Raw genomic sequence first — 12498 nt, 5'->3', positions numbered from 1 at the left:
GAAAGCAGAACATTCTTGAACAATTTCAAGTTTTAATGTCACATGCACACGTACAGTGAAATGCCTTTCTTGCTAACTCAATACCCCACAATGCAAAAATCAATAACAATGTATTACTAGAAAAAAACWATAATAGGAAATATGAAGTACACAATTAAGTAAGCATACTATATACAGGAAATATTTTAAAGTCAGATCCAATACCATATTTTACATGTGCAGGGATACTGGAGGGMTGGAGGTAGACCTGTATAGTGGTAAGGGGACTAGACATCAGGATATAAGAAACAGATTAGCAGCAGCTTGTATGTGAGTGGGTGTCAGTAGAAATGTATGTGTGAGTGAGCAAATTATGGAGTGAGTGTTTTGCGTGTGTGTGTAGGGCCCTGTGAATGTGCATAGAGACAGTGCAAATATTGAAATAAAAGGTCAATATAGATACAAGGTAAACTCAGATAGTCCGTGTAGCTATTTATCAGTTGTATTGCTTGGGGATAGAAGCTGTTCAATGAGCCTGCTGATGTCAGACTTAATGCACCGGTACTATTTATCAGTCGTATTGCTTGGGGATAGACGCTGTTCAATGAGCCTGCTGATGTCAGACTTAATGCACCGGTACTATCTGAACAGACGGGACGACGGCCCAGCGCTACTGCCTCAAATCTTTTTGACACAAGCAGTAGTTCTTACTTCTTATTAACGCTGAGACCATGTTTGTGCTGTCCTAATGTAGCAGGAATCGGTTCTAATATATTTCAGTGTACTATGTTGTGCTGAGTTAGCCGTAGACTTATACAGTAGATTGAGTGCAAAACCGTATTGGCAATTTGACATATCTGAACTATTGTTTTTGACACGTTTCTGATCATTTAGATTTTCAATGAGCACTGTTATCGGTTGCATTTTCCTTTTTAATAAAGTTATTTTGGTTACTGTGATGTAACCTGGAAAATACCCAATAACACGATTGTTGGATGTGTCTATATAAGAAAGGTTTAACTGGTGTTTTATCAAGCAATGCCATTTACATTGAGTTTATGCCAGATTTGAAAGTCAAACTAAGTACAAGGTTAGGATATTAGTACATATTAAAAGTCATGGTTGGTACTTTTACAAGAGAGTTGAATCTGTACACATTTCAGGATGGCTGTTTCCCTTGTTTTTATGTTTCTCTGTTGTCACRATCACTCTCAATTACATTAGGTGTGAAGTGTTTTGCTATCCTGATATTTAATTCAAGTTTTCATAGCTTATTTGTGTGTTTTAAAGACTAAGACTAATCCCTAATTTTGCTTTTCCTGGCCTCAACACATTTACGGGTTTAACTTAAAACCAACTCTAGCTGTTCAAATGTCATGTGTCTGTCCCAGACAGTATATATTGTGAAAAAAATTGCTTGAAAGTCTCTACCATTTTATTTCGTGAAGATTTTGTTTCTGCCAGCAATGTGCCTTTTATAAATCCATTTTCACACTTGGTTTCAGTGTTTGACAGGCAACTAAATTGGTTTGATTCTGTAAGCTTAAGAATTCATGCTATTTGTGAACTTGATTGGCTATGGTCCGGTTATTTTATGGTATTTTATGAAGAGAGAAAATGTAGGTTACTCCAATTGGGAATTTAATTAAATATAGTAAGTCATCTTTGTTTTTGGTTGAAGTTAAAACCTGTAAATGTAAATTAAGCTTTTTTACCAAAGAAGTCTAGCTGATGTGGATAAAGACTTAAAAAAGCAACTTGAGAGATTATAAACAAACTGCATAAACTGAGGAAATTAAGTTTAACTCCCCAAATGCACACAATAAAATGTTCAGAGTATATATTTTTTGGGTATTCATTCAGTGGAAGATATATATTGTTTTATCAAAATGTTATTTTACAATGGCCATATAATTTAGGAGTCAGGACATATCCCAGTTTAGCATTTAATTGATACATGTAAAGAAAGTCCTGAATCCTGTGACTTGTACAATTTTGAGTTAAGCTGAATGAGTAGTCTCTGCAGCCATTTCTCCTTTATAGTGGGTTTGTGTTGGACTTTAAATTAAAAAAAATCTGAATCTTGAATGATAATATATGTTGTCATTTTTGTACGAATGATATATTTTCCTCTGTCTAAAACCTTGTTCACACTGGTAGTTTGAAGTGACTCAAATTAATTTTGGGGGGGGTGATAAAATCTGTTAATTTTCTTGTAGTCTGAACAGCCAAAAAGCACATGGAATCTGATATTTCAAGCCACATTTCAAAACCACCTTCGTAGGTAGTTTGAAGTCAGATACAAATCCGATACCTGGCCATGCGACTTGTGACTGAACGGTCAAATCTGATTTATTTGCTGTCAAGTGGTTTTTGGACTCATTTGGCATTTCTTGTTGCTTGCTAGCTACTCTGTTGAGTTTGACAAGAACATGGAGGTTGTAGCTAACTAGCTTGTTAATTGTTTACAAACAAAATGAGTGAATGTGCTAGACAGCTGAACAGCTACCTAGCTATAGCTGACTGCTGTGACTAGCCAAAAATGACTCCTTCTGAAAGTTAGTGTTCTTACACTATGATTTTTGAACATTCAAAGCAACTGGGAAACGTATAAGGCAGGCATTGTTGTCACCTTAGCTTGCTACAGAACTTCTGAGGAATAGGAAGCACGAGCACCACCAATCAACCTGCACCACTGCACATACACCTGTCGTTATGGCTACGCTATGACAACAAGCGTAGCCATGTCAGCAAATGACTGCTGTCTGAACACATCTGATTTGGTCACTTGTAACTTGCTGTTTGGACAATCAGCATTAAGGCCTGTAGTGTGAACAAGGCTTAAGTGTGTGTCTCTTAGGCTACTGGCAGAGGGGGAAGTGCAGAAATGTGGGGAATTAATATTTTGTTGTGTCCATATTACTAGACAAAAGTATTTATGACACAGATTAATCCCTTGTAAGTAATAATTAAACCTTGTAAGCACCTCTAAGAAGCATGCACACAAAGGCATGTCCACACGCAACACACACCATTGGCACTGTGACTGCTTCTGAAATGGCACACTACAATTCCTTTTATAGTCCACTACTTTTGACCAGGGCCATATGGGTAGTCAGTTGTGTAAAGCACTTATGTAAAAATATTTTGAAGGACTACTTAAGTAGGTTATCTTGGGGGGGGGGGATAACTTTTACTTCACTACATTCATTTTCCCTTACCCAAAAGTACTCATTACATTTTGAATTCTTAGCCTCTGATCTGGTGATTCACTAAACACACATGCTTAGTTTGTAAATTAAGGCTGAGCCTTGGATTGACGTCTGGTTTTCTTTAATATAAGGAATCTTAAATTATTTATACTTTTACTTTTGATACTTCTGTGTATTTTAGTAATTACATTTACTTTTGATATTTAAGTATATTTAAAACAAAATACTTTTAGACTTACTCAGGTAGTTTTTTACTGGGTGACTTTTACTTGAGTCATTTTCTAGTAAGGTATCTTTTTACTTTTACTCAAGTATGACAATTGGGTACTTTTTMMACCATTGTGGGTAGTAGTGGCCTATACAGGGAATAGGGTGCCGTTGGGGAGGTAACCTATGTGTGACTGAAGCAGTGAGTCTGTACCAGTCCTGATTAGATGAACTGATTAGTAAAGCTGTCAGTAATGATGAATGGTTCCTGTCCAACACTTTGAAACTGCCATACCTAACGTTCCACATCTCCCAAACACCTGATCAAGGAGAAGCTTTACTATTGGGCCTCCCCACTAGGCCTAGATACATAGTGAACAGGACTCCCATTTTAAAACCGGAGTAAACACCACCACACACCTTTTCTCAGAGATGCATACACACACACACACACACACACACACACACACACACACACACACACACACACACACACTCACACGCTCTCTCTCTTGTGTTCTCGCTCTCTCTCTCTGATATGCATACATTCGTGTGCAGACTTACACTCCTGGATCACTATCATTTGATGATGCAGCATTTTCTTCAAACCATTTTGTCATCATTGTAGGGTTTGAGAGATGTTATGTATGAATGCATCTATGCTGATTCAGGTTTGATTCAGGTTCCTGATTAAAATGAGCTGACAGAGATGTTATCCTAAGTCCACAACACTGCAAGGAAACCAACTGAAATAAATTGTCCTGTCAGCAATATTGCAATTTGCTGACTTTTGATCAARTGTTTATAACATCAAAACTACAGAATAATATTGAATTGGACTGTAGTAAACTCCCATCATATCAATATATTTGTTTATGTCCATTGGTATGTAAAGGTTGTATGTGCATTTGGGTCTGGGGTGATTGTGTGCCTTCCAGAAGGTGTGATGGAAAATGAGAAAGCCAGATAAGAATATCCTGATGGAAACTTGCTTTTCCGCTGACGTCTGCATCATCAAGGGGGGATGGAGACAATAAAAGAGGAGAAGAAGGATTGGAAAGACAAGACAAGGTTCTCCATACCTGCTGCAACCAGACCATACCTCATCAGGTGAGACAACAGATGACTTGTTTTCCTTTAATACTGTTCTCTCTTTCTTCTCTGAATCTGATTTCACATGATTTTCTGTTTTTTTCATCATTTAGTTGCTGGCTTTATTTTAAATGCTGCTTCAACAATGTATAAAAACATTGTAACAACATTTATTGACAATTCATAAGCAGACCGGTTTCTTTCTCTTGTCATGTATTCGCAGTCAACTCCTTCATACAGACTCAATACAATGGAATCTGCCATCAATGTACTTGTCTCCCAGTTCAAGACCTTTGCTGGAAAGGATGGATCCTCAAACACCTTGAGCAAAGAGGAGTTCAGCAGCCTGGTGGCCTTTCAACTACCTACTTTTGTCAAGGTAAATCTTACTGAGTGCCAAATGGCACCCTATTTTCTATGTAGTACACTTCTTTAGACTGGAGCCTTATGGGCCCTGGACGTAAGTAGTGCACTACATAGGGAATAGGGTACCATTTGGGACACCRCCTTAGTCCTCTTCAGCACCCACTTCATACTTGGTATCCATTTCGCAATAAATKATCTAGAGCAGTGAGTGAGTGGCTGAATGACATGTGATATTAAGCATCATATACGTTAGTGATAGCAGGCCAAATCCTTTTCTGTACCACTTCTATTGCTCTCGGAATAGGATGCCATTTGGGACTCAAGTCACCGGTATTTGCTCTGGCATGCTCACCAGGTGTTATGGCATAAACCTCCTTCCATTTTATTCTGCAAAACAACACTTTGCAACCAACGTTTGTGGAACTCAGACTCAGTGCCATTTGTTCTATAGTACTGTACTATTATTTACCATTAGATGGCAGAGTAGCCTTAACCATGCAGCTCATTGTTAACCCAGTCTGGGCCTGAATGGGTCACTGTCCACTTTCTCCTCTCTGATTGCCTGCAGAACGCCAGCGATCCAGCCGTGATCGAGCAGCTCATGGGCTCGTTGGACGAAAACAACGATGGGGAGCTGACATTTCTGGAGTTTTGGCAGCTGATTGGAAAACTTGCCAACAAGCAAGGGGGCTTTTAGCCAATAAAAAGACTTCATGGGAATCCGTTGGACTAAAGAGTGTGTAGCATTGTGCATTAGGCTACAGTCCAATGAAATGATCCTGTAGGTAGCTGTGTGGTAAACTTATGATCTGAATTGACATGCACAATTCTTTAGTTGATCATTTTCTAAAGCAGGTGACTTTGAATAAAAGGATCCATTGTCTTAACTCTCCTTCTGCCTTCTGTCTTCTTTGGTTCACTGGCCTCAGTATATAACATCTATTACTCAGGTGGATGCCTAGAGGGGSGGAAATGGGCCTGTGTTAGAAATGCCGGGCTCAATCTCTGGTCCCAGTCTGGCTCTGTCCACCACCCTCTTGTGCATTCTCTCATTTAGTGTGGGTCTATTACGACCTTKATTTAATAGCATAATTGGATCGTAACCCTAGACTGCTCCCACAACTACACCAGGTACAGCAAAACTATTCCATACGGGTTTATAATGCCTATACAAAGCTGCCAAGTGTTACACAGTGATGTAAATGCAGTCTACATCCCTGCTGCTATTTACCATCTCTGTGTYTCCATTACCAGTATACGTTTTTCCTAGGTCAACAACAATACATTGGATACAGGAGAGCTGCTTGGTGTCTGTACAAATACTCCCTGTCCCTGTACTCTATTGTTTAATGAAGATGTTTGTTTAGTGAAAAGTCAAAAATAGTGCACTATATGGGGAATAGGGTGCCATTTGGGACACATTGMCGGCTATTTTCTCTGGCATGCTCACCAGCTGTGTTATAGCATACACTTCCCTCCATTTTATTCTGCTAAGCGATGCTTCACAAGTTAGACATTTCCATTGCCATTTTGATACTGGGCAACTGTAGACTTTGTATCCTAATTAAAYACAGCAAGGTGCCAGTGTGGGTGTGGCTGATGACAAATGACTGTGTCAACTCTGACAAACAATGACACACACTGATACAGCATGAAACACTCCCTCAGGGCGGGTGTGTCTACATGCATTTGACTGGTGTGGTCCTGGAGTGGTCTGGATATGCTCCTGAGGCAGTTGCCACTCCCATGAGCCTGGGTGTATGAGGGGGGTAAAGATCACTACTGTCCAAACATACAGTAGCCTAATGGCTAAACTTGTGTTAATTTAATMAAATGCAGCTGGAAGTCAATTTTGGATATAAAGGGTTAAAAGCAACTCAACACTCTAACCTCAATGTCTCCTCTACACAGCATTCTATGAATTCGAAATATTGGCGTGGAACAATACAAATCACACATGACATAAACTAGCACCACATACCAAAGATAATAGAACAAAGAGGAATTAGGTTCCAAGGTTGTGATACACATTTCTACCCCTCATAAAAAAAGTGTCTTATCTTTTCCACATTCCCCCTTTATTTGTCGCACTCTCCCAGGTACACGCCCTTTGCCTTGTCAGGAAAAAAAGTTTAAGAAAAAACTAAATCACGGAAGAGATTATGCAGCGCTAGTTTGGCAAGTTTCTTTTGTGGTCTCAAAGCAGCAGAGTTAGACGGAAAACTCGTCCTGTAGGAAGTATATGGTGAGTTATATATTTTGTCCATACTTTATTGAAAAGTTTTTGCACTGTAAACTTGCTTAAATCATTACGCGTATGCCACGTTTTAGATTCACCCTTGCAGGAACTTTCTATACGCTTTCATCAASGGACGGTGCCAACGACGACGCTTTTGGAGACTCCAAGACTCGTTTTTTTACGTAGCAAGTAGCGGATAACGTTTGAATTCAAAGGGGAAAAAACGATTTAACTACATGTAAGTGCATTATTTATCATAAACGCATAGCTATTCTTGATCAGTCATAGCGTGTGCACACTCAACCAAAAAATACCTGAGATAAGTGTGCCTCTTTTGTAAACGGATCGATCAGCTGTTATCTAGCCTACCATGAGCCATATGAGCCTGTCTGGTTTGTACAACTGGCATAAAATGTATGGACTATCCTAAAGAACATATAACCTATGGGTAAACCTACACTGTAAAGGGGTTACCGTGATTTTGACAGTAGCTTACAGGCAGCTCGGTGGCAAGTACAATTCTGTTTTTCATATTACAGTACACCCCTATACATTTTATATTGATGTGGCATTATAACCACATATGAGTTAAATTGGTACAGCATTCTCACTCACTGGTGCAACAAATATAGCGTTTTACAAGGCATGCCTCAAAATATGTTAATGAGATAGAAACAACAATATCATGCACCCATTAATGGTCAAAAGGTTTTTTTGCACTCCAAAAATATGGTACGGTACTGTATTCTGTGGGGCGGAATTACAGTACCACAAGAAATACAGCAATTATTTCCCCCCCCCCCACAACATTTTCCCACAATGCACCATAATTTACAATATGCTGCATTAAAATGTTTCATACCTTTGATAATACAAAAAATAATTTACAGTTTTCCGTTACACTGTATGAGTAAGGGTGATAGACGCCTTGCTCCCGAGTGGCGCAGTGGTCTAAGGCATTGCATCTCAGTGCTAGAGGAGTCCCATAGGGCGGCRCACAATTGGCCCAGCGTCGTTAGGGTTTGTCCAGGGTAGGCCGTCATTGTAAATAACAATTTGTTCTTAACTGACTTGCCTAGTTAAATAAAGGTTAAATATATAAAATAAGTTATTGTCATAGTCTACACACTACAACCTATTTCCTAAAAGATCTACAATGATGATAAATGTCCAAAAGTAAAACCTGTGTAAACAACCAGAGCTCAAGACACTCTTCAACTGGCTCAGCATTCTCATTCTTAGATTGGTGCACCATTTGATGTTCAGCAGTATTTTAGTAGACCTATGTGATAAGTTAGAGAGGCACTGCAAGCCTGTTCGGAGCAGTATATAGCCACAACCTACCTTGTTCCTCTCTTAATATTTCATGCCACACGAGCGGTAGTATTGCCATTACTCAGAACACATACTGTATCACATTCACCCATTTGGAAACACAACACTCAATCTCCTTTGGGCTCTGGAGTGAAACGGGAAACCTCTGTCTATATTTAATTATTTGCTGAGTCGTTTTTTTGCCTTTTGCTTCAAATAATAGGGATTAGTTGGTGTGTGTCGGAACTGAGGCGGGGTCAGAGCTGTCCTTGTGACATTGGCTAAATAATAGAAGCTCTGTGTTCATTAATCAGATATAGGGAGTGATGCGTCTCGACACATGCTGTCTGGCGACCGTTTGGAGATGAGGTCGGCTGTCACTGACCCTGACTGTGAGAAGGCATAGCCAGGTTGCAGCCAGGCAAGGCCACCAAGTAAATAATACATGTAAGAATAGAACAGAAATGGAAATGCAAGAGTCGTGACTACCAATGCTGTTTAACTCCTATGTGGATATATCAGCATGAATTTAAAATKGATTAAATTGTTGTTGTTTTTTTATCACTGGCGTATACACAATACCCCATAATGTGRAATTATTTTATATATATATWTTTTTTATTAATAAAAAAATTAAAAGCTGAAATGACTTGATTCAAGAGAGGCAGGACTAGAAGGCCAGCATCCTGGTCTCGCCTCTTCACTGTTGACATTGAGACTGGTGTTTTGCGGGTACTATTTAATGAAGCTGCCAGTTGAGGACTTGTGAGGCGTCTGTTTCWCAAACTATAGACACTAATGTATTTGTCCTCTTGCTCAGTTGTGCACCGGGGCCTCCCACTCCTTTCTATTCTGGTTAGAGACAGTTTGCGCTGTTCTGTGAAGGGAGTAGTATACAGCGTTGTACGAGATCTTCAGTTTCTTGGCAATGTCTCGCATGGAATAGCCTTCATTTCTCAGAACAAGACGAGTTTCAGAATAAAGTTMTTTKTTTCTGGCCATTTTGAGCCTGTAAACAAGCCCACAAATGTTGATGCYCCAGATACTCAACTAGCCTAAAGAAGGCCAGTTTTATTGCTTCTTTAATCAGAACAACAGTTTTCAGCTGCGCTAACATAATTGCAAAAGGGTTTTCTAATGATCAATTACCCTTTTAAAATGATAAACTTGGATTAGCTAACACAACATGCCATTGGAACACAGGAGTGATGGTTGCTGATAATGGGCCTCTGTATGCCTGTGTAGATATTCCATTCCATTTTTTTATTTTTTTAAATTCACCTTTATTTAACCAGGTAGGCTAGTTGAGAACAAGTTCTCATTTGCAACTGCGACCTGGCCAAGATAAAGCAAAGCCAGTTCGGAACATACAACAACACAGAGTTACACATGGAAAAAACAAACATACAATCAATAATACAGTAGAAAAATATACAGCATGTGCAAATGAGGTAGGAATAAGAGAAGTAGCAATAAATAGGGCTATGGTGGCAAATTAATACAATATAGCAATTAAACACTGGAATGGTAGGATGCAGAAGATGAATGTGCAAGTTGAGATACTGGGGTGGCAAAAGGAGCAAGATATATAAAATACAGTATTGGGGATGAGGTAGATTGGATGGGCCATTTACAGATGAGCTACGTACAGGTGCAGTGATCTGTGAGCTGCTCTGACAGCTGGTGCTTAAAGCTAGTGAGGGCAGGTAAGAGTCTCCCAGCTTCAGAGATTTTTGCAGTTTGTCCAGTCATTGGCAGCAGAGAACTGGAAGGAGAGGCGGCCAAAGGAAGAATTGGCTTTAGGGGTACTCAGGTGAGATGATACCTGCTGGAGCGTGTGCTACGGGTGGGTGTGGCTATGGTGACCAGTGAGCTGAGATAAGGCGGGCTTTACCTAGCAGCGATTGTAGATGACCTGGCAGTGGGTTTGTCGACGAGTATGAAGCGAGGGCCAGCCAACGAGATCATTACAGGTCGCGTGGTGGGTAGTGTATGGGGCTTTGGTGACAAACGGATGGCACTGTGATAGAACTGCATCCAATTTGTGAGTAGAGTTTGGAGGCTATTTTGTAAATGACATCGCCGAAGTCGAGGATCGGTAGGATGGTCAGTTTTACGAGGGTATGTTTGGCAGCATGAGTGAAGGATGCTTTGTTGCGAAATTGGAAGCCGATTCTAGATTTAATTTTGGATTAGAGATGTTTAATGTGAGTCTGGAAGGAGAGTTTACAGTCTAAACAGACACCTAGGTATTTGTAGTTGTCCACATATTCTAAGTCAGAATCGGCCAGAGTAGTGATGCTGGACAGGCGGGCAGGTGCGGGTAGCGATCGGTTGACGAGCATGCATTTAGTTTTACTTGCATTTAAGAGCAGTTGGACGCCACGGAAGGAGAGTTGTATAGCATTGAAGCTCGTCTGGAGGTTAGTTAACACAGTGTCCAAAGAAGGGCCAGATGTATACAGAATGGTATCGTCTGCGTAGAGGTGGATCAGGGAATCGCCCGCAGCAAGAGCAACATCATTGATGTATACAGAGGAAAGAGTCGGCCTGAGAATTGAACCCTGTGGCACCCCCATAGAGACTGCCAGAGGTCCGGACAACAGGCCCTCCGATTTGACATACTGAACTCTATCGGAGAAGTAGTTGGTGAACCAAGCGAGGCAGTCATTTGAGAAACCAAGGCTGTCGAGTCTGCCAATAAGAATGTGGTGATTGACAGAGTCGAAAGCCTTGGCCAGGTCGATGAATACGGCTGCACAATAATGTMTTTTATCAATGGCGGTTATGATATCGTTTAGGACYTTGAGCGTGSCTGAGGTGYACCCATGAMCAGCTCTGAAACCAGATTGCATAGCGGAGAAGGTACGGTGAGATTCGAAATGGTCGGTAATCTGTTTGTTAACTCTGCTTTCAAAGACCTTAGAAAGGCAGGGTAGAATAAATATAGGTCTGTAGCAGTTTGGGTCTAGAGTGTCTCCCCCTTTGAAGAGGGGGATGACCACAGCAGCTTTCCAATCTATGGGAATCTCAGACGATACGAAAGAGAGGTTGAACAGGCTAGTAATAGGGGTTACAATAATTTTGGCAGATAATTTTAGAAAGAGAGGGTCCAGATTGTCTAGCCCGGCTGATTTGTCGGGGTCCAGATTTTGCMGCTCTTTCAGAACATCAGCTATCTGGATTTGGGTGGARGAGAAGTGGGGAGGTTTGRGCGAGTTGCTGTGGTGAGCGCAGGGCTGTTGACCGGGGTAGGGGTAGCCAGGTGGAAAGAATGGCCAGCCGTAGAAAAATGCTTATTGAAATTTTWAATTATTGTGGATTTWTCGGTAGTGACAGTGTTTCCTAGCCTCAGTGCAGTGRGCAGCTGGGAGGAGGTGCTCTTATTCTCCATGGACTTTACAGTGTCCCAGAACTTTTTTGAGTTTGTACTACAGGATGCAAATTTCTGTTTGAAAAAGCTAGCCTTAGCTTTCCTAACTGCCTGTGTATATTGGTTCCTAACTTCCCTGAAAAGTTGCATATCACTGGGGCCATTCGATGCTAATGCAGAACGCCACAGGATGTTTTTGTGCTGGTCAAGGGCAGACAGGACTGGAGTGAACCAAGGGCTATATCTATTCCTAGTTCTACMTTTTTTGAATGGAGCATGCTTATTTAAGATGGTGAGGAAGGCACTTTTAAAGAATAACCAGGCATCCTCTACTGACGGGATGAGGTCAATGTCATTCCAGGATACCCCGACCAGGTCGTTTAGAAAAGCCTGTTCGCTGAAGTGTTTTAGGGAGYGTTTGACAGTGATGAKGGGTGCRTCGTTTGACTGCAGACCCATTACGGATGCAGGCAATGAGGCAGTGATCGTTGAGATCTTGGTTAAAAACAGTAGAGGTGTATTTGGAGGGTGAGTTAGTTAGGATGATATCTATGAGGGTGCCCGTGTTTACGGATTTGGGGTTGTACCTGGTAGGTTTATTGATAATTTGTGTGAGATTGAGGGCATCAAGCTTAGATTGTAGGATGGCCGGGGTGTTAAGCATGTCCCAGTTTAGGTCACCTAGCAGCACGAGCTCAGAAGGTAGATGGGGGGGG

The 12498-nt window shown here is 40.8% G+C and overlaps 2 protein-coding genes across 4 annotated transcripts in view; both read left to right on the top strand.

Annotated features, from left to right (window-relative positions):
* Positions 1–4432: 4432 nt before the first annotated feature.
* Positions 4433–5748, top strand: LOC112070790 (protein S100-A11). Its single transcript, XM_024138241.2, has 3 exons — positions 4433–4508; positions 4714–4869; positions 5425–5748. The coding sequence occupies exons 2-3, from the start codon at positions 4741–4743 to the stop codon at positions 5551–5553; spliced, it is 258 nt and encodes an 85-aa protein (XP_023994009.1). The 5' UTR covers positions 4433–4508; positions 4714–4740; the 3' UTR covers positions 5554–5748.
* A 1211-nt stretch (positions 5749–6959) lies between these two features.
* Positions 6960–12498, top strand: part of LOC112070783 (small ribosomal subunit protein bS6) — a 14501-nt gene continuing 8962 nt past the window's right edge. Inside the window, exons 1-2 of one of the 3 annotated variants that reach the window (XM_024138234.2) lie at positions 6961–7101; positions 7188–7333. Coding sequence is in view for 1 of the 3 variants with exons in the window: in XM_024138233.2 (XP_023994001.1) it covers positions 7099–7101 (3 nt within the window). In the remaining 2 variants the exon portion in view is untranslated. Of the gene's footprint in view, positions 7102–7187; positions 7334–12498 lie in introns of all 3 variants that reach the window. The other 2 variants (XM_024138235.2, XM_024138233.2) reach the window with 2 other exon arrangements.

The sequence above is a fragment of the Salvelinus sp. IW2-2015 genome, unplaced genomic scaffold (assembly GCF_002910315.2).
Source record: "Salvelinus sp. IW2-2015 unplaced genomic scaffold, ASM291031v2 Un_scaffold1426, whole genome shotgun sequence".
Classification (NCBI taxonomy): domain Eukaryota; kingdom Metazoa; phylum Chordata; class Actinopteri; order Salmoniformes; family Salmonidae; genus Salvelinus; species Salvelinus sp. IW2-2015.
This window is presented reverse-complemented; position numbering and strand designations above follow the sequence as displayed.

Excerpts from the sequence above, each read along its gene's own strand:
- LOC112070790 (XM_024138241.2), top strand. The coding sequence starts at position 4,741 with ATGGAATCTGCCATCAATGTACTTGTCTCCCAGTTCAAGACCTTTGCT. Across the intron at positions 4,870-5,424 it reads AACTACCTACTTTTGTCAAG|AACGCCAGCGATCCAGCCGT; the intron begins GTAAATCTTACT and ends GATTGCCTGCAG.